This window comes from Saccoglossus kowalevskii, chromosome 16, assembly GCF_978046115.1.
Source record: "Saccoglossus kowalevskii chromosome 16, keSacKowa6.1, whole genome shotgun sequence".
NCBI classification, from domain to species: Eukaryota; Metazoa; Hemichordata; class Enteropneusta; family Harrimaniidae; genus Saccoglossus; species Saccoglossus kowalevskii.
Genome location: NC_140656.1, coordinates 33,117,154 through 33,140,817, shown reverse-complemented (window position 1 = coordinate 33,140,817; position 23,664 = coordinate 33,117,154). Strand labels below are relative to the sequence as shown.

Here is a 23,664-nt window from a genome sequence, read left to right as displayed (position 1 = left end):
TTTTATCCACTTTGATTTAATTGCTTTGTTTTCATTTAATGCACATTTCAGAATATTATTGTCAGCAAACATGCTAAGTCTATACTAATATTTAATTTTTGCTAGAGTTATTTTTATTCTAATTAGAAATCTTTCTAACTCTGCTCTTACACCAATAAAGCGGTAAAACTGACTACCCACTTGCTCTAACATATTGTTGTCATTAGATATCTCGTCAGCCCAAATTCCAGCACCATACATTATGATTGGTGTTATTAACTGGTCAAACAGTTTCAAGCATAATGAAGTTGATATCATGTTATGATTCAGTATTGAATGTCAGACACTAAATAAACTCCTTCATTGCTTTATTCTTTATCATTGATTGTGCTAATTTAAACTTCCCATTAGGTGTAATCATTATACCCAAGTAGCAAAATTCTGTTACTGCTGTTATGTTTTTGTCATCTAGCGTGAATTTAAGATTTTTTATCATTCTGTTACCAGTGTTGAAAGCCATTACTTTTGTTTTATTTATGTTTACAACAAGATTCCATTGGTTACAGTAATTTGATAATTTGTTCAAACAATTTTGTAACCCATCTTGAGTTTCTGGCAACAATGGTATATGCCTCCATTTTACGCCACGACTCGAAACAGTCTTTTTTGCTTGACGTGTTCATTTGCCTTCAATAACGTTTCAGTGGCTGTCACTGTCGTATTTTGAATCTTCAAATTGTCGTATTTTGACAGTCGCAGTCACTGATGCTATCGCCGCGGTAAGTAGTCTCTCACCTCTTGGTTATAATTGTCGTTCAAGTAATTCACGTCCCAAATTTTGAATCCCGGCGCCTCTAATAAATAAGCTATATTACCACTGGGCTGAATCAATAATATATCGCCCAAAAAATGGATGATTGGGCGAAAATCGTTTCTTTATTTTTGACCCCGACATTTTTCGCTCGGAAAGCCATTCACGCAAAATGTTGGTTCCCAGGGCGCCTCTAATAAGTAACCTATCTACGGTAAGTGCTGGGCTGAATCATTCATATTGCCAAATAAACATGGGCGAACATTCGTCGTGATATTTATTGCATTACTTGCATTACATTGCGTTTTTATCGTGCCATACATTGCGTTTTTAGAGTCCCTCAATTTTGTTTCAAAGACTGCAGTCGCACAGAGATAACCAGAACGTATAAAATTTCGTCGTGAAATTCACGTGCAGTAAGTTACTTTTTCGGATTCCCTAAAATTTGTTTTGACCTTTGTCACCTAATCCCACAGAGTGAATAACAGCATTCAGTTCGCTGGTATTTTCGCTCGGAAACACAAGGGCCTTGATTTCCAAGAACGCAGGTCGTTTGGATCGAACGATTTCTTTTGTTTCAAGTTCCTTGTATGCCTAGAAACATGGCAACGCTGTTATTTTGTGAATATATAGAACATGCCCTATTCAAATGAAGAATGTTGATATGCCAATCGAACAATTCCGTACTGGAACGTCTCCAGTATAAAAAGTCCTGTACTCTCCGTGTCTTTAATGTAATCACAGTGTTAAAAAAATAGGAATTTCTTTTGTCCAGGTTGTATAATAATGGATTTTATAATTAATATATCATGGGTATTTTTGTAAAGTGTACCTTTATGAATTACCGGTAAAATAAGCACAGCATTAAAATGCTACCGTAGTACACATACAGAGTAAAAAAAATATCGTGAGTGATTTTGGATTACCGGTAGTTAAAATGTTGCCATCATGATGTTACATTCTATTTAATTGGTTATGGGAATTATCAAGCCATTTCATGATGTTACATTCTATTTAATTGGTTGTGGGAATTATCAAGCCATTTTATAAAATAGTGAACAAGTATTTTCGTAACAAACACTAACCGTAAAATACACCCATCTTTGTCACTGATGGAATATTTGATATTGAAATTTCTTAATTTTATTTTGTTGTATTGCAACACATGTGTTCGTAGTAAGTAAGTTTTCTTTATTGAAAACATCACAGCTTCCATGCACACATGGATTCAACTCATTGTTGTGAATTTTTTACAGCTATATCAAAGACATACCGGCCAAGGAGTATGTAAAGTCGCGATTTGACACCCCGTCAACACTTTCAGTCAACCTTTGTTTCTCGGTAATTGACGGACAGTAAGTGTTATGTTGTCTCCTCAGCTCCAGTCCTTTTACGGCCAATTAAATACAAGATGCAACAAAACATTAGTTCTTTTAACGTATATGCATTCATACTACCTTATACTAAAATATGAAGTTATACTTATTCTCATTAAGGTGTATAATTTATGCATATAATTACACGTCCCATATACTTAAATTTCGATTATACACGGTATTCCCAGATTAACACCGGTTGTTAATGGCACATACAACATTAAATTCTCAACTCCGATGAAAAGATAAAAGTTCTGCACTCACCGCGAAAGCCAATCATCGCGAAAGCCAATCATTGCGAAGCTGCTAGTGAATAAATAAAATAATAAATTTATTGATAGAAAAGTGGGTAATACACAAGCATGGGATGGGTACTAGAATGGTCCTTGCACATTTCAGATTGTGTTTGAAGCCCTTGACATATGGTAGAATAACTGACATATACAAAATACAACAGTTAATGGTAATTACAAGATATTTAGGACAAAAAGTACTAGCAAATAGCCGAATATGACAAAGGTTTACCGGAATGAAACGCTTAATTTGTGAATGTCCTTGTTAGAAACACTGTGATCTCGTTACAAGTGGATTGGTGACCATTACCAAGATAGTTCAATAATAATAATATTTATTAGAAACACTGTGATCTCGTTACAAGTGGATTGGTGACCATTACCAAGATAGTTCAATAATGATAATATTTATTAGAAACACTGTGATCTCGTTACAAGTGGATTGGTGACCATTACCAAGATAGTTCAATAATAATAATATTTATTAGAAACACTGTGATCTCGTTACAAGTGGATTGGTGACCATTACCAAGATAGTTCAATAATAATAATATTTATTAGAAACACTGTGATCTCGTTACAAGTGGATTGGTGACCATTACCAAGATAGTTCAATAATAATAATATTTATTAGAAACACTGTGATCTCGTTACAAGTGGATTGGTGACCATTACCAAGATAGTTCAATAATAATAATATTTATTAGAAACACTGTGATCTCGTTACAAGTGGATTGGTGACCATTACCAAGATAGTTCAATAATGATAATATTTATTAGAAACACTGTGATCTCGTTACAAGTGGATTGGTGACCATTACCAAGATAGTTCAAATAATAATAATATTTATTAGAAACACTGTGATCTCGTTACAAGTGGATTGGTGACCATTACCAAGATAGTTCAATAATAATAATATTTATTAGAAACACTGTGATCTCGTTACAAGTGGATTGGTGACCATTACCAAGATAGTTCAATAATAATAATATTTATTAGAAACACTGTGATCTCGTTACAAGTGGATTGGTGACCATTACCAAGATAGTTCAATAATAATAATAATATTTATTAGAAACACTGTGATCTCGTTACAAGTGGATTGGTGACCATTACCAAGATAGTTCAATAATAATAATATTTATTAGAAACACTGTGATCTCGTTACAAGTGGATTGGTGACCATTACCAAGATAGTTCAATAATAATAATATTTATTAGAAACACTGTGATCTCGTTACAAGTGGATTGGTGACCATTACCAAGATAGTTCAATAATAATAATATTTATTAGAAACACTGTGATCTCGTTACAAGTGGATTGGTGACCATTACCAAGATAGTTCAATAATAATAATATTTATTAGAAACACTGTGATCTCGTTACAAGTGGATTGGTGACCATTACCAAGATAGTTCAATAATAATAATATTTATTAGAAACACTGTGATCTCGTTACAAGTGGATTGGTGACCATTACCAAGATAGTTCAATAATAATAATATTTATTAGAAACACTGTGATCTCGTTACAAGTGGATTGGTGACCATTACCAAGATAGTTCAATAATAATAATATTTATTAGAAACACTGTGATCTCGTTACAAGTGGATTGGTGACCATTACCAAGATAGTTCAATAATAATAATATTTATTAGAAACACTGTGATCTCGTTACAAGTGGATTGGTGACCATTACCAAGATAGTTCAAATAATAATAATATTTATTAGAAACACTGTGATCTCGTTACAAGTGGATTGGTGACCATTACCAAGATAGTTCAATAATAATAATATTTATTAGAAACACTGTGATCTCGTTACAAGTGGATTGGTGACCATTACCAAGATAGTTCAAATAATAATAATATTTATTAGAAACACTGTGATCTCGTTACAAGTGGATTGGTGACCATTACCAAGATAGTTCAATAATAATAATATTTATTAGAAACACTGTGATCTCGTTACAAGTGGATTGGTGACCATTACCAAGATAGTTCAATAATAATAATATTTATTAGAAACACTGTGATCTCGTTACAAGTGGATTGGTGACCATTACCAAGATAGTTCAATAATAATAATATTTATTAGACGCATAACATAGAAAAGGATAAAAGGGGTCTTAGAAAAAGAAATTTGAAAACTACATTCTAAAAAGAAAAAAGAAAACAAAAACCTATTCTAAAAATATAAAACAAATCAAAAACAAATATGAATAAACAATAAAGACAATTTGCAACAAATATGCGACAAAACACCGACATGTGCAGGGAATTGGACACTTTTTTATAATATAGGGCGAAACAAAACACGTTTACATGTGTTCATATTTCGTGTAGCAAGTACAAGCACATAGATCTCCAGTAACAAGATATTACGACATTTTAAATTATGTAAGTGCTGCAGTAAAAGATTTCGATGTAACCCTTGGGTTATCGTATAAAAACGCCCCTGCCTTCCCGATACAACCTTGAATTCTCAATGTCACCAGGGGCGGATCTAGGGTTCTGGAATAGGGGGGGCGATAAGTTGGCGCGAAGCCCTTGTGAGGGCTCTGGGGGTACTCCCCCAAAGCAAATTTAAATTCTAGATGCGCTCAGATGCGATTTCCAAGCACTTGGGAGCATAATTTCTTAATATAATCACCCATTTTTTAGGGTAACAATATCCACATCTGAAAAGTTCTGAAAAGGAACCTACATTCATTATAAGAACTCCTCAACCAAATAAAATACTGCCAGGTCAGTGTAGTTAAATTATCATCCCGAAGGTGAACAACTTTTGCTATTGCATAAAGACGGCAAGTTGTCTATAATAAAGTGCCTGGCAATTGGTGGACGACAAGGGCTACTTAGTTAAATGTTTTCTCCCATTATTAATATTGACTCCACACCGTACATGATATTCCAACTTGAATAAGATAATCTATGATAGATGCAATGCAGGGTATTATTAATTCCGATAATAATCAGAAATTAAACATCATTCGTTTTATAATCCCAGTTACATACCACAGTTGTTTTACCATTCGATATACCGGTCATGGTATTCCCGAATCTCAGCGCTGAATTGGTTCGTTCAACAGTGGCACTAGTTGCAGCAGTACTCGATGAGGAAGGAACAGCATCTTCAGTTTGGTCAAATTATGATTCTCCGTCAGAAAGGTCCGACGAAGAGGGTTGGTCGTTATCTTCATCGGGGGGGGGGGTGACTTCGTTATCTTCATCAAGGGGGTTGACTTTGGCTGAAAATAGCGGGCTTGTGAAATCACACCTTTTATTCGGATCGTTTGGTAAACTTTTTCCACGTAATATAATCGCTTGAGACATGACAGGGGAAATTACGAATATATCAAAACTTTATAAATCGATTGGAATAATCACAAAGTGAAAGGCATGCCGCTGGCATTTCAAAATTTAAATGAAGTTTCATTGGTTTCTTTTGTTTCAGCTTCCTGGCATCACTTTCATCTGATTTCAAAATCTTGTTTTGATATTTGAATAGTCTTTAAATAGTGTGTACTCATCATGAAAACATCAAGGAATATTTCAGAGGACGAGGCACTTGCAGAAGAAATACGAAAGTAGCCGTACGTTTACAAAAAACCTGAAGAAGGTTACCAAGAAAATATCTTGTCAGAAATGCATGGAGAGCAGGCGGGCCTATATCAAACAGGATCAAAATTAAAGCTTTCGTTACTGTATGGCTAACGTTTCTGGGCCTACAAGGAGAACAACCCCCTTCTACTGGTTTACGGTACATCTGTTTACTAAGAAGAAAGTGCCGTCTTGAAAACTGTCTACCAGTTGTCAATTTTGCAGCGCAGCAGCTCAAATTTCACTACTTCAAGTTTATGCATAAATTAACACCCAGACTGGTTGTCTGTACGATTGTTGTAACACTGTTCAACCAAAAACAATGCCCCGACGGCGTTTTGAAGATAAACAAAACAAAATTTCAAAACAAAAGGTCAAAGCGTCTAGGAGCTATTTTTGTTTTTAAAATTCTGTGATGTGCACTAAAAAGAAGCTGAGATAATTGCTAATTTGCGTAACAATTCACTCAGTAAGAAGTTTGCTAATGCCCATAAGTAAAATGGATGTAACAGTTCCAAATTTAAATGTATTATCGTTTTGTAAAAAGTTAAATATAGTGCATAACATGGAGATCCCGTCATTTCTTTTTTTCACCATGTATGTATGTACAGCCTTGTTAAATCTTGCTAACCATTCAAAAGAGAGAATGTTTGCACCTGTCATCTATATTTTAAAATCGTCTTTTGAGTATGTTCCACTATTCACAATTCCACAAAATTTTAACAGTCTATAGCCAAGACTGTTTGGATAATAAAAAGCAAAAAACAAAATTCACTCCCACGTGCCCACAAATCTGCATCTCTACCTTAAAATTATAAATTCGAACATGAAAAGTGAAAACAAACCTTTCTTTCGTAGAAAAATATCGAAGAGCGTGAGCTGCTGTGGTTTGCGTTTGTTGGTGAGTCACGTGTTAGGTTGGCATGGCAGCCACGCACGGTCGGGCGTGATGATCGGATTGCGACGCTGCGAATTTCTGGACTTTTTTCTCCCAAGCAAGTTAGTTACGAGCACTTTGTGTAATTGTAACATTACCGCCTTGGAGTTAATTTTGGCGTTTCACTAAATTGAAAATTGCTGATTTTTTTGTTGGTTGTTAAAAATAGGGGGGTCGCGGCCCCCGGCACCCCTCTAAATGAATGAATGAATGAATGAATGAATGAATGAACTTTACTGTTCCCGTGTAAAAAAGAGTAGGTTACATAGGGTGATTGCAACAATAAAGAGTTTTTGTTAACAATACAATATTTTGAAAATAACTAGAATGAATGTACTTAAAATTCACAAATAAATAAATATGTATAACAAATAAATACACAAATAAATTATTAAAGAAATCTAATCTCTAATTTTGGTCGCAGCTAAAATAAAGTTTGATATCTCTTGTTGAACCAATTTATCTTGATGTGAAAGTAAATATGTGAAACAAGTAATGTTATTGTCAGCCGGGACTTTAATTTTATGTAACAGTTGAGATCTCTGCTGTTCATATTTTTGACAATCTAAAAGGAAATGGATCTCATCTTCAATGCAGTTATTACAAAATTGACAAAGTCTGCTATTTATTGGTACTTTAGGGATAGAATGTCTGCCTTTTTCAATAGCTAAACTATGATCGCTAACCCTGAATTTAGTGAACATTTTTCTATTTTCACTATTCAAATTAAGTAAATAAGGCTCCAAATTATACTTTGTTTTAAATTTTGAATATGATCTGAGTTTAGAATTTTCATTTGATACAGCAGTTCTCAACTTGTTCACATACCTGCTTTGTAAATTTGATTGTAAAATTTTACAAATTGTTGCTGTTTGTGTTTTGAGGATTTTTCTTTTCAGAAGAAAATCTAATGATGCTTCCTGTAATATGGTTTTAAGATTAATGAACCAACTATTTGATATAGATGACTTTTTCTGTTCATAGAATGCTTGTTTAGTTCTATGATATGCAGCCAATATTTTATTATTTGTTTTTTGATGTCAATTAAAAGAGGATATTGCCCCAATTATGCTCTTGCTGCTAGATTACATGAGGTCCTGTTAATCTGCAAGATTTACTTACAAAACTTCAAATGAATTTTTCTATCGTGTTTTCTTCCTATTTGTTGATGTTGATGAAACTTCGTCCCCATCTCTGCTATATTGGCTGTTGCCTCATTGAAATTACCATTTGAACTGAAAATAATCCCTAAATAAATATACTGTTTATTACATTTAATGCATTGGTTGCCAATAGTAATAAAGTATCTTTTTTGCAATGGTGATTTATTGAAAATAACAATTTCAGTTTTAGATATGTTTATTTTAAGTTGCCAATTTGAGCAATGTTGTTCAAGTTCATTCAAAGCTTGTTGAAGTCCATCTGATGTAGTGGAAATGAGAGCCATGTCATGTGATGACTACAGTACGTGTACCAGCGCCGCTGCGTCGAGCACGATGTGTGCAAGTATGTATAATATACGTGTGTTCGCAATGAGGAACTCGTAGTAGAAAAATAACCAGCGTCTTCAGACATGGCAAGTATGTTTTCCGCGTGACCCACGAGCCCTTGTCAGGGTCACAGTTTGTTTGCAATAAAACTACAAGGAGGGAACAAGACATGATGTTTACACATATTTACTCTATGCGACTCGCACGACCCAATTACATCTTTAGGTCTCAATCACTTCTGTGCTTAGGACAAAGAGTGTGTAATTTCGAAATATAACTCCAAGAGGGAAATTATATATATAAAACATGTTTTTAACATCGATACAGACATTTATTTATTGACACAAAAATAACTTTAGAAAGTACACTTTAAGGTCATTTTAAACTACAAGACAATAAAAAAATGAACACAAAGAATTAAAAAGTTACATTCGCAAATTACGAGATTCACTAGCAATCTGTGTACTGACAAGTTACTGAAATTATTGGTGAGTTTGGTCATATCTTCAACTAGAGCCTTCCCTTGTTGTTCGTACTTTGGACATGACATTTAGATGGAACACATCTTAATTTTCCCTGTATTACATAGATACATAGGTCACACGATCTCTTTTCAACTGGAATTTTTGGTTTCGTGTGCCGGCCGTGATGAAAGTAGGTTTTGCATATTTATATTGGTATATTGTATGGAAAATCTCGCGAGGACTTGGGCTTAGTTTCAGGCCTAACAGTCTGGGGAATCAGCTCTCAGTTTACAACGTTTTGTGACGCGAGTCAGTGAAAATTTTGAAAATGTTGTTGCAGTGAAAATGTCTCTGTAGTTCTACGACAGAGAGTATCAGCTACTTTCTCGAAATTCTGTCTTCATAAATTCCATAAACTCAAAAGTCGGAAATAATATAATTACAGCGAAAATTTACAACAGGCAATGCTTTCAAATTACCAACTGAGGCCAAGCTTTATCTGGGTAGCTTTATTTGGTGATTGGAAAGTATCGAATGAGTCACCAATGGTATGTCGCTCCCAGGTCAAAACTCGTACACGTGATTTCCATTCGAAGAGCGCATTGAATTATGATAAAATCAATGTTTATCAATACAAATGTCGCACATGCGCGGTGCGACGACCATCGTTCTTTAATGTCAAAGGCGTTGTCCATGCAAGATATACTAGTAACCACAGGATAGAAGGATTGTGATATAACCCACAACCCACACTGGAAATAGGTAGCGCCCTCTGCCGACGGTGCTGTGCTGTAAATGAATGAACAGAAGGCCGTCAATATTGTTTAGTTTGTTCTGTAATTGTCCGTCAATACAAAAAAAAAACAACAATGTTTTAGAGAGATTTACTATTATTATAAAATATGAACAACTACATAAATTGAAACAGTGATCAATTTGAAAAAACAAAACAAAAAAAAACAGTGCGTTTACTAATTTAGGTATTTTCGACGTTTTCAACCTTGAAAATTTGAAACGCTACTTAGTGTTCAATATTTGATAAGAGCTCATGTTTGGAAACTTGAAACGCTAGCCACTAGTAAGTATTCAACTTTTGGACTCAGAAAAACAAATCCAGGTAAGTGTTTCACATTGAAAATTCGAAAACGCTAGGTAAGTGTTCAACACTGAACGTGTGAAACGCTGGAAACGCGCTTAGTAAATGTTCAAAATTTGAAGTGAGCGCATTTTCCCTCACAGAGACAATTTAAATAATCAAATTGTGAAAACTGTGAAAGCAAACAAATAAACGATTTACTCTAGAAATATTCATAAAAAAGATGGTTATATAATGGCCATGTTTGTTTGTTTGTTTGTTATGTAAAAAAAGAATGGTTTTATACATCTGATGGTAATTTTATTTGCGCATTTATGAATTACTGAACATCCTGACAATTTTGCCGTAATAACAATCATCCCACAAACGTCTTTACTCACTACCCTCATCATTATTCAAAAAAAATGAGATTCGGCTTTCGTAATCGAAGAAAATCATACTCTATCATTTTTATCACACATAGAGCGCTCATTTTAAGGTATGCCCCTAATTGCGTGTATCTGTGCTTTGAAATTAGTGTTGTGTAATTAGTGTGTTAAAGGGTCTCATATACCTCAAGAGTAGGAAACGGGGACTCCTACAAAGTGACGTCATCCTAATAAGGAACCCTGATTTCCTTATTTGGAGAATTAATTGTAGTGCACATGCGCGCTGTGTATATAAATAAAAAGTGTCATGGCGGCCAACCTGTATTAGTGCTCTATCTAAGTACGGCTAAAATTCACGAAATGGCTGTGCAAAAGCCGATTGAATGGGTGTCGTCCGTCATTTCACGCTTCGATGAACAGGTACGTAATGCTATACTATGGTTATCATTTCCCCAATGGCCTGCGATTGTCTGCAATTGCTAGTTCTTTCGGGACGATCGCCGACGATTCGTCCCCTATCACGAGCTTTTCGCGCTTCACAGTTCACAGTTGCAAATTTTCACCGATTTTATTGCGTCGATACAGACGCTCCCATGACTTGTCAGTGCTTGATTCGTGACCACAACCCTCTCTAGAAATTTGTAAAAATTTAACATGGTGACTCTACCGAATATTATGTCGCCAAACAGGGTCCGTGTTTACGAGCTCTCAACTTCCGGTTTAGGCTTGGGAGTGCGTTCAATATGGAGGCCTGTGGCGAGGCTATCGCCTATCGGACCATGATTTATTCAATCCAATTGTCAGAAATCGACATAGACTCGTTCGGTATTGTTGATTTCACTACAATGTGTTCTCATCGACATGTCTGGTCTAAATTAACGATAGTTTACTATATTTTTTCTGAACTGTCACTGACTGTCATGTGCAGCTTTACTACTTATTTTGTTTTGTTAATAATATTGAAAATAAATAAAAAAAAATTGAATGAATGAAAGTAGTTTTGACAGAAGGGTGTAAAAGACAACAAATGTGGAATTGTTTCTTCCAATAATTTTTAAAGTAAATGTTTCAGGAAAAATTATTAATATTAGCTTATTAATGAAAAATGTATCACTGAAAAATATAAATAAATAAATCTTAAACAATAGTGATGCATTGATAGAAAGTGACAGTATATTTTTATATGGTAACTATGCTTTATTTGTTTTTACAACGCAATAGAAATGATATAACAAATTATTAAAAATGTATGGACAACTTGTCATTTCTTGTTACCATGACTACCATAAAAATCTAATCATGACTGGATGGTTGTATATATTGTAGAGAAAATTTAGGAAAAATGATATAGTATCAAGATAGCACAAGTGAGTGCATACATGTGTTTATTTCATTCAAATGTTGTGTGAGTTTTTTTGTAGTGTGTCATTGGTTTTAATTGCTCTCACTCTAATTAATAAATGTAATAAATTGACTTTTTGCAAATTTTAATAAGAATCTCAAAATGAATTAGTAAAAATTACATTATGATGTATATGGGGAATCTTTGCTATTTATTTTTTTCTTTCCCAATTATGACATTATGACACTAAAAACTAAAAATGGCTGTGATGTGATGATCTGGTTTAACAGGTCTCATCTATACAGAGAATGGCTGTGTTGTGATGATCTGGTACAACAGGTCTTATCTATACAGAGAATGGCTGTGTTGTGATGATCTGGTACAACAGGTCTTATCTATACAGACAATGGCTGTGTTGTGATGATCTGGTACAACAGATCTTATCTATACAGAGAATGGCTGTGTTGTGATGATCTGGTACAAGAGATCTTATCTATACAGAGAATGGCTGTGTTGTGATGATCTGGTACAACAGGTCTTATCTATACAGAGAATGGATGTGTTGTGATGATCTTGTACAACAGGTCTTATCTATACAGAGAATGGCTGTGTTGTGATGATCTTGTACAACAGGTCTTATCTATACAGAGAATGGCTGTGTTGTGATGATCTGGTACAACAGGTCTTATCTACAGAGAATGGCTGTGTTGTGATGATCTGGTACAAGAGATCTTATCTATACAGAGAATGGCTGTGTTGTGATGATCTGGTACAACAGGTCTCATCTATACAGAGAATGGTTGTGTTGTGATGATCTGGTACAACATGTCTTATCTACAGAGAATGGCTGTGTTGTGATGATCTGGTACAACATGTCTTATCTATACAGAGAATGGCTGTGTTGTGATGATCTGGTACAACATGTCTTATCTACAGAGAATGGCTGTTGTGATGATCTGGTACAACAGGTCTTATCTATACAGAGAATGGCTGTGTTGTGATGATCTGGTACGACAGGTCTTATCTATACAGAGAATGGCTGTGTTGTGATGATCTGGTACAACAGGTCTTATCTGCAGAGAATGGCTGTGTTGTGATGATCTGGTACAACAGGTCTTATCTATACAGAGAATGGCTGTGTTGTGATGATCTGGTACAACAGGTCTTATCTATACAGACAATGGCTGTGTTGTGATGATCTGGTACAACAGATCTTATCTATACAGAGAATGGCTGTGTTGTGATGATCTGGTACAAGAGATCTTATCTATACAGAGAATGGCTGTGTTGTGATGATCTGGTACAACAGGTCTTATCTATACAGAGAATGGATGTGTTGTGATGATCTTGTACAACAGGTCTTATCTATACAGAGAATGGCTGTGTTGTGATGATCTTGTACAACAGGTCTTATCTATACAGAGAATGGCTGTGTTGTGATGATCTGGTACAACAGGTCTTATCTACAGAGAATGGCTGTGTTGTGATGATCTGGTACAAGAGATCTTATCTATACAGAGAATGGCTGTGTTGTGATGATCTGGTACGACAGGTCTTATCTATACAGAGAATGGCTGTGTTGTGATGATCTGGTACAACAGGTCTTATCTGCAGAGAATGGCTGTGTTGTGATGATCTGGTACAACAGGTCTTATCTATACAGAGAATGGCTGTGTTGTGATGATCTGGTACAACATGTCTTATCTATACAGACAATGGCTGTGTTGTGATGATCTTATATGTACAGAGAATATGCCATTTGCTCTGTTACAAATGTAGTAGTATATATGCATACATGAATTGTAGGATTCTCCCCAGAAAAAATGCATAGCGCTGTAACTAATTTGCATATTCATTTGCATAATAATTTGCATATCATTTACATACCTTTCATTCATTCATTAAAAGAACTCATTTACATCACCAAATCAAACCACAGTTTATTTTATTTTTTTTTCAAAATTTTTATCCAAACTTGACACTAAAGGGCCAAATTAACAAAGAAATTATAAAATATAACAAAATGTGCAAAATATTTGGGGGTAGGTTTGAATGTTTTCAAATGTTTTTCAGATTAACAATTCTCACTTGTTTTTCAGCTGCCAATTCGGAGTGGTATCCACTCCACTCATACACAGCTAAATCTGGAGCAGAACAAGGCATGTCTTATCAATGTTAGTAAATCCAAATTTTCATTGGTTATCAATGGACTGACAAACATACTGAAGAACCTTTCAACTATGGTAAGTAAAGCGCCCTCTCTCATCCGTGACTACCGGTATATCCACTTGCGATAGTAACTCGTTTGTGTAAACCAAAAAATTTCGAAGACATCAGTATTGATCAAAGTTTGTCTTCATGTTAACCACTGATATCTCAAGAACCGTATGTTGGTTTTTAATGAAACTTTGTGCATAGATGCTCTGGGCTAATGCACGGAATTGCTTAGGTTTTGGTTGAAATCCGCTCATATTAATTATTTAATTTGAATGATGATTAGCTAATTTTTAGCTGTTCCATGACTTTTCCACTGATATCTAAAGAGCCACTCATTGGATTTTGATGAGACTCGGTACAAATTTGATAAGTTTTAGGGGAAAATATATACATATTAATTACCTAATTTGCATAATGATTTGTCAATTTTTAGCTTTTTTCCTTATATCTCAAGTACTAATCAACACAGTTCAATGAAACTTAGTACATAGATGTCATAGGTCAATGCACAGACCTGATTAATTAATATTCATGCATATTAATTACCTAATTTGTATAATTAATACATTTTTAGGTTTTGATATTTCAAGTACTAATCATTGCTGGTACATAGATACTCTAGGACAATGCACAGACCTGATTAGTTTTGGGTTAAAATCTGTGCATATTAATTACCTAATTTGCATAATAATTCATTGGTTCTAATCACATTTCAATGAAACTTCATACATGCCGGTCACTTGTAGCTTAGTGGTTGTCGCATCAGACTCATGATCCGCAGGTACTTGTGTTTGACCAAGCCTGGTTGATGCCAGGATAGCGTATTCAACTTTGATAGGAAAATGGCCGCACAGCCCTATCATGTAGTCCCAAACATGCAAAAATGCACTATGTGTCAGCACCAGCACTTGCAATTTGCACATACAAAAAAACAAGTCAGGAGAGACAACAGTGACATTCAATGTCCGACACTGTCGCCTGGCACAAAAAAAAAAGAAACTTCATAGATGGTCTGTGACATACACTTGGTATATACAATGTGACTATCTAATTAGTTTTTGGTTTATATAGCTATACATCCATAATAATTACCTAATTACGCCCTCAAACAATATACACACCTCTTTCAGATTTGTTCATTTCATGATGATATCTTCAATTCTCTGATTTTGGTGAATATTTTTGTCATTTTTGAGTTCTTGTTTAAAACTGTAAACCTGATTGCTTTGATATTATATATAGCTACAACTGTACTACTGGTAGACTTCTCTCAGATTTGTTCATTTCATGATGATATCTTCAATTCTCTAATTTTGATGAATATTTTTGTAATTTTGGTAAAAAGTGATATTTTTGTCAATATTTACGACTTCTTGTTAAAAACCACAAGGCCAATTGCTTTAATATTACATATATAGGTACTGCATGTAGACCTCTCTCAGATTTGTTCATTTTGTGATGATTTCTTCAATTCTTTAATTGAAATGTGCATTGCTAACAGCGGTGCTATCTCAGCCGAGAGGCTGCTTGTTTTCATTCAATAAGTCCAACAAGTTTCATTGTTTATAGGAGACATCTATAAACCACCATTCTGAATGTAAAATACTTTATACCAGAAATATGGATGTTATTGTTAATAACCAAGGGTTGAATATTGTATTTAAGGTAGCAAGACTATTATTTGTGTTAAAAATTACGATTTTCACATTTATTTATTGATTGATGAAATGCACTATAAACTTTCATATGATAAAGTCAACATAACATAGAATGTCATGTAAGTTGGTTAAAATGCATATTTTCTGAAGGGAAGCAAGGCAGCCTCAGTAGTGTTTTCCAAAATCAACAACACAGGTTTAATTTGTGTGCCTATAAGTTTCAAAGATTAACTCAAGACAAAGCAATGTTAAGATGTGTTATCAGTAGCTATCTGACACACAATGAGTGTTTCCAAACATTTGAGTGGTTTGTCTCCGCCCCTGTTTATTTCACAGATTAGTCATTTGCATATGAATGTGTCAGACACAAGGTCACACAGCCACTGACAAAAATCATTGATTTTGGTGTTTTCATCTGCCGATTTTATCAAATTATAGCTACCCCATTTCTTTATTTTTTGGTTTCCAATAGCCTTATACATTTGAATGCCCCTACAACATGTTAAAACAGACCTTGATGTAAAAACAAATCGCTTGTGCCGATAAACAAGCTTGAAAATCTTTGCTGTGACTTCATCAACGATTTCTAGGAGTTTATGTTTTTCAAAATACAAGGTCTTTAACAAAAAATAACGTATACTTATTGTCGTCGCATTAACACCAAATTTTCACAGCTCTAAGGTTACAATGAGAGGAACTTGAGTGTGTCCAGACAAACTATTTCATGGATTATTTACCAATGTGTTGTGGTTTGAGTTGGGGGCAATGCGACTAAAACAGAAATTAAAATTCAGGACACTACTTTTCAAAACGCGTTGCTTGAATAAAACTGACCAGACACATTCAATTTACCAGACTATTGAACAACTAGGAAAAGTGAAAACAAAACTTCTTATCACCAGCATAAATGCGTAATTATTTTTTTTACAAAAAAAGTAATTTTTCACTTTTGATTTAGTAGCACAGCGTAGAATGCAGATACGGACATGGCAAACATGCCTTTGTAAAGCTTGAAGTCTGGCGATTCTAAAAATATATACTTTCCTGGGTCTATTTGTAGTCATTTGGTCACAATTAGAAGATGAAAACAAGCATGCAAATAATAGTCCCGCTACCTTAAGAAACATTTTTATATACAATTATTTTAATGACTATTACAAGGCAGATGGTTTCATCATTTATTTCAAATAAAAATAATATTTGTTTTCCTAATGAAGATTTTGTCTAATGAGTGGGTGAAGCATACTCAATTTACCAATATAACTAATTCATACTCCCACACATCAGTAAAAATGTGATTTACTGGGTGTTTATGTTGTCATGGTGATGGCCTCATTTGATAACTCATCTGACCTACTGCATATTGGGGTTTTATCTTAACAGAAAGTTCCTGGCACTGATACAGAAAAGAATTTACGTCATTCACAATTGATTATCTTAGAAACTCTAGAGAAATGTTTGACTGGGGTGAGTAAAATACAATTTTGTATTATATGTGTGCACTTAACTTGTTTTAATGGTCAAACAAATTTTTTTTTTCTTGAGTTGAAATCTAATATTTATTTATTCTGTCAATTTGAATGTACTGAAAACGTAATTTTATTTACAAAGTTGTTATGGTAGTATTATTTTGTATTTTTAGTGTAGCACATCATTACTTACGTGTATGAATATACTCTCAGAATCTGGCTTCTTTAGAAAACGATATTATTTATAGCATTCTAAGATCAGCAAAGCATTTATTTTTATTAGTGGGAATTAGTCTATTGGAGAAAATGATAAAATTTTAAATCATGTGACTAATTTAATTTTAATTTTGTAGCAACCGAAAGATACTTCCAGACTGGATGAGACTATTTTAGTAAAGTTGTTGCTTCCTGAGATCTGTCAGTTCCTCAATTTACCCAATGATTACATGCTGGTGTTGCAATTGAAACCAACCGCATCAAGAGTTCTTTTTTCATTGAGTCAGAACAACTTTAATGCCATTTTCAATCGAATATCAGCCAGGTAAATACAATTTGTATATTAAAACAGTCATTATGGTTATCATATTTGTATTTATGATGCATTGAGTTTCAGTGATAATAATATGATGCAGTGGGTTTGAGTGATAATAATATGATGCAGTGGGTTTCAGTGATATAAATATGATGCAGTGAGTTTCAGTGATATTAATATGATGCAGTGAGTTTCAGTGATATTAATATGATGCAGTGAGTTTCAGTGATATTAATATGATGCAGTGAGTTTCAGTGATATTAATATGATGCAGTGAGTATCAGTGATATTAATATGATGCAGTGAGTTTCAGTGATATTAATATGATGCAGTGAGTTTCAGTGATATTAATATGATGTAGTGAGTTTCAGTGATATTAATATGATGCAGTGAGTATCAGTGATATTAATATGATGCAGTGGGATTCAGTGATATTAATATGATGCAGTGAGTTTCAGTGATATTAATATGATGCAGTGAGTATCAGTGATATTAATATGATGCAGTGAGTTTCAGTGATATTAATATGATGCAGTGAGTATCAGTGATATTAATATGATGCAGCGAGTTTCAGTGATATAAATATGATGCAGTGGGATTCAGTGATATTAATATGATGCAGTGAGTTTCAGTGATATTAATATGATGCAGTGAGTATCAGTGATATTAATATGATGCAGTGAGTTTCAGTGATATTAATATGATGTAGTGAGTTTCAGTGATATTAATATGATGCAGTGAGTATCAGTGATATTAATATGATGCAGTGGGATTCAGTGATATTAATATGATGCAGTGAGTTTCAGTGATATTAATATGATGCAGTGAGTATCAGTGATATTAATATGATGCAGTGAGTTTCAGTGATATTAATATGATGCAGTGAGTATCAGTGATATTAATATGATGCAGCGAGTTTCAGTGATATTAATATGATGCAGTGAGTTTCCATGATATTAATATGATGCAGTGAGTATCAGTGATATTAAATATGATGCAGTGGGATTCAGTGATATCAATATGATGCAGTGAGTTTCCATGATATTAATATGATGCAGTGAGTATCAGTGATATTAATATGATGCAGTGGGATTCAGTGATATTAATATGATGCAGTGAGTTTCAGTGATATCAATATGATGCAGTGAGTTTCCATGATATTAATATGATGCAGTGAGTATCAGTGATATTAATATGATGCAGTGGGATTCAGTGATATTAATATGATGCAGTGAGTTTCAGTGATATTAATATGATGCAGTGAGTATCAGTGATATTAATATGATGCAGTGGGTTTCAGTGATATTAATATGATGCAGTGAGTATCAGTGATATCAATATGATGCAGTGGGATTCAGTGATATCAATATGATGCAGTGAGTTTCCATGATATTAATATGATGCAGTGAGTATCAGTGATATTAATATGATGCAGTGGGATTCAGTGATATTAATATGATGCAGTGAGTTTCAGTGATATCAATATGATGCAGTGAGTTTCAGTGATATCAATATGATGCAGTGAGTATCAGTGATATTAATATGATGCAGTGGGATTCAGTGATATTAATATGATGCAGTGAGTTTCAGTGATATTAATATGATGCAGTGAGTATCAGTGATATTAATATGATGCAGTGAGTATCAGTGATATTAATATGATGCAGTGAGTATCAGTGATATCAATATGATGCAGTGAGTTTCCATGATATTAATATGATGCAGTGAGTATCAGTGATATTAATATGATGCAGTGAGTATCAGTGATATTAATATGATGCAGTGAGTATCAGTGATATTAATATGATGCAGTGAGTATCAGTGATATTAATATGATGCAGTGGGATTCAGTGATAATACCGGGTAGTATGATGCAGTGAGTTTGTGATAATAATATGTGCAATTTCATTTACTAGATTAGATGCTTTAGCCACATATCCAGAAGACTACTATGACGTGAGTGATATAGAATTAATTCAACATATTAATGTGGATTGCATTCGACTTACAAGAATACTTAATGGTAAGAAATAAATCAAGATTTCAAGACAGCATGTTGTTAAAATTATTGTTTATCATCTATAAATTTGTTTTGACTTAGATACTTCAATCCCAACAAGACACAATCATAGTCAGATTTTGAGTGAAAGATTTGCATGAAATAGCCAATCATTGAACTCTACATGTGTTAAACTAATTATTATATGATCACAAGCATACAATTTTATTTTAAATTTGAACACCCATGTCAAATATAGAGGGACTTTTGATATGCAAATGAGTGACTTTAATTTCCAACATTTGAATGCAAAGTTGAGATTGATAGGGAGATAGCAATTCTTTAGATCAGTGTATTTTGGCGCTAGATGTAACTCTTTGAATCCCATTTTCTTTGCAAAACTTATATAGTAGAAACATTTAACATATTCCACACAGATATTTCAATAATGAACCTTTGTCAGCTTTGGAGATTCTTTGGTACTGATAATGTTACTGTTGCAAATTATGTGTAGTTGCCATTCTAACATTAAGGCCATCCACATTTGGTGTATTATTTTGTTCCTCTAGAAACGGTTGTGAAATTGAGAACGTTGAAAGTGCAGAAAACCATGTACACTGCCCTTGCTGAAAGTCTGGAAAAGTCAATCTGGAATTGGATGGGGAATTATCCGGAAGAGTTTACGGAACTGCATGAGAAACCAGTAACAAAACATGAGCTATCTGACTGTGCTGAAAAAATGTTTGATTTAGTGGATATGTTAGCAGAACAACATTCGTCAAAACGGAAGGTTGCCGTGTGGCCATTACAGATAATGTTATTGTTGTTATGTCCTGACCTCCTCAAAGAAATTGCAGCCACATCTGATCCACAAGCACCAGTGTCACCACGAACTCAGCGAATGCAGAAAAAGAAACAGTTTCTGGACAATGTGAAGAAAGCGTTATCACCTCACGGTAGCGGCATGTCTCGACAGTGTGAAAGTGCTGCAATTACGTCTGTACGACTATGTAAGGCAGCTACTTACACCAGTAAACGAGAAAACTCCATGCTGTGTCTACTTGTTAAATCTATTCTGGGTGAGCTTCAGGTAAGTCTGCATGTGAGTGGAGTTTACTTTGTGCCATAATTATCATTCTTATTTTCAGACTACATGTACTGTAAAAGGGTTAATTATTCACTGTGTTTAAATTTTGCTTATTTCGCTGACTGGAAAATGAGCCAAATTAAAACCCAGTGAATATGTAAAATTTAGCATAGAACACATTATCTAAATAATAAAACCGTGAATTTAAAACCCACTGAATATGCCTGAAATGTTAATTTAGTGTAATTTAAACCCAGTAAAAATTAGTAATTTTACAGTATTTGATATAAATTGTTAAAATTGTACTAATCCGACTTAGTGCCCATGCTTGGCTGAAAGCCCACCCCCACTTTATTGAAATTTTTTATTTTCTGGGTCACATTCGGCTAAGCACCCATCCCCTTCAAAATGACACAAATTCTGCTTGATTTTTCCGAATACCAGTAATCTAATTTATATGATATCGACCACCATAAACAGATTGTACTATGACATTGATAGTTTACTTTTGCATAGCGTTACCAGAATGCCCTCGGGAATTCCATGTGATGTGCGTTGGTATAACAGCATTCTGATTGGTTAATAACAGACTTGACCTTTCAGGTCAAAGGATGTTGTTGCAGGTCAAATCGTGCAAGAAAACATCATGGTGGAAAATGCTTTGCATCGAGAGTTTGCATATGATCCAACATATTCAACAATGATGAAGAGTTTGATTATGACTGTGTTCCAACAGATTAATAATAAATTTAACCTTGTAAATTCTGGTAGTACATAGTTAATATTGTATTAAAATGTAAATATTTGTTGTGACCTTTTCTGTTTCTTCATTCTAAAAGTGTTCTTGGTGAGGCAACTAATTTCACAATTATATTTTTCCCCAAAAGACATAATATTCCCTTCATTCTGTCACCTGGTGAACGAAAATTGTCATTTTCAATTTTTTTTCGAGTTGGGTGCTCGGATAAGTGTCCAGCCCCTAAAACATAGCTGAGTACCCTGGGCGCTAAATCGTATGAGTGTGGTATGTATAGCGTTTGATTTTGTGTTAACCAGACCTGCTTTGAAAGAATGCATGTTCATCCCTTGGGGTTTCAAATTAGTTGTATGCTTAGATAAATTGTGCAGTGGAACTCTACTGTGAATTATGCAATGTATATTATAAATTGCATAATAATTTGTACATTCAGATCAAGAGAATGATAACTTAGATCAAATGATAATTCCTAATATCAATTAAAATATTAGTCATTAATCATATCCAATATGTAAATACTATTGTCTCTTTAGTATGTATACAGTAGTTTGGAAATTTGTACCCATTCATGCTAGTCACTATTGTAACCACAAAGTGGTCTAATTATATATACATCAGATGAAACTGGAATGTTCCAAAAATGACACCAAAACTACATGTATATACAGTACATATCTACACTATGGGGCAGTATGTTTTGCATTGCATCATGGGTTTAATAGTCACCAACTGTTCAAAATTATTTTTTATCACTTCAGAAAATGGATATCTTTGTAATGTGAGATCCTCCTTATTGTGCTATGTTTTGTATGAATATATAAACCCTTTTTCATCTAAAATGAAAAAAAAAATAATTTTTAGCTGATTGATTTACAAATATGTGGGCGGTGTACTCAATAAAAGCACCCAGACGTAATGGTGTCAGCTTGCATCATAGTGTCTAAACATGCATTGCAAAGCTGCCCATGTATTGCTATGTCTGTACAAATTATGTCTGCTGTTCTGTTTATTATCTTATCTGTTGATAGGGAGAGGGTATTTAATTTTACATTTTTTTTATCTTTAACCTTTTCACCACCAGACTTTCTCACCCAAATTTTTCTGCACTTTTTTTTATAATTCTTCAATATTTCTTGGAAATGAACCCTAATTTTGGAGCGAACAGACAAAATTTGCGTCAGTTTTAGTTTTTACTCAAAAAATATTTTTGTCTCAATCTTCTGCAGGAAAGTGCAAACTATAAACTGGACCATTTTGTGAATTTGTGATGAAAAGGTTAAAAGATTTCAAACCAAAATTACAAATAAGCTAAATAAATTATAATTATTATTATTATTTATTTTAATCTGCATTTGGTTGTCTTTGAGGAAAATTCTTTGAGTTTGTTCTGTGGTACATACATGTACATGCAAAAATTATTTGTGTGAATCTGTCTGATGGTTCATATAGGAGGTAAATACTGTGGTAGGAATCCATTTCTTGATATGTTTCTGATCTTAGCAATCCCACACACTGTATGGCAAATTGACAAATTGAATATGAATCAAGTCCAAAAGTAGAATCTTCTGTTTACTTGCAGGCTCTTCTTTTTACCCCATCAAGACCATTTTCAAGAGGAAACAACTTAACTGCTGATGTGGATCTCATGACGGACTGTGCAGTAGCTTTATTTCGTTTTAATCCAAACAACACGCTTCATTTTAGTACTTGTTTATCTCTGAATTCACCGGCACAGTTTCATTTGGTGCTTGTCCATGCTTTCCATCAGATTATAACAAAGGTTAGTGGATTCAACTTGACTGTTGAAGCAGCCACAATTAAAGTGCCTGTGCAATGCCCACCCTAACGTTTCCCATTTTAGATCTGTGTCCCACTGAAAAGGGTAGTTATTGATTTTTTTTGCTGAAAATGATTACTCGTATCCAAGTAAATTTGGAATATTTCTCGTGTTGTAGCCACGCCCACCTATCGTGAAACGGTCGACTGTTTCCGGATTTCCGACTCTCGCCGAAAATGCGCCACCAAATGACAAAATGTGAGAGGAAGTCATACCCCTTAGCCATAATAACACTGGTCGTTCAGTATACTTTTAAACGATATACATTTTTCGGTCGGCGTTTTTTCTTTTTGTTTTGCCTATTTTATTTTTTTTTGAGAGAGAGAGTTTTTAGATGTTGTGTTGTG

At 34.1% G+C, this 23,664-nt stretch overlaps 1 protein-coding gene across 1 annotated transcript in view; it reads left to right on the top strand.

The window, feature by feature from the left end:
* The first annotated feature begins 10,722 nt into the window (after positions 1-10,722).
* Positions 10,723-23,664, top strand: part of LOC100372317 (neurofibromin-like) — an 87,464-nt gene continuing 74,522 nt past the window's right edge. The window contains exons 1-7 of the mRNA XM_085491395.1: positions 10,723-10,839; positions 13,861-14,004; positions 17,020-17,103; positions 17,459-17,646; positions 19,554-19,660; positions 20,206-20,726; positions 23,060-23,260. Coding sequence (XP_085347521.1) covers positions 10,780-10,839; positions 13,861-14,004; positions 17,020-17,103; positions 17,459-17,646; positions 19,554-19,660; positions 20,206-20,726; positions 23,060-23,260 — 1,305 coding nt within the window. The 5' untranslated portion in view covers positions 10,723-10,779. The remainder of the gene's footprint in view (positions 10,840-13,860; positions 14,005-17,019; positions 17,104-17,458; positions 17,647-19,553; positions 19,661-20,205; positions 20,727-23,059; positions 23,261-23,664) is intronic.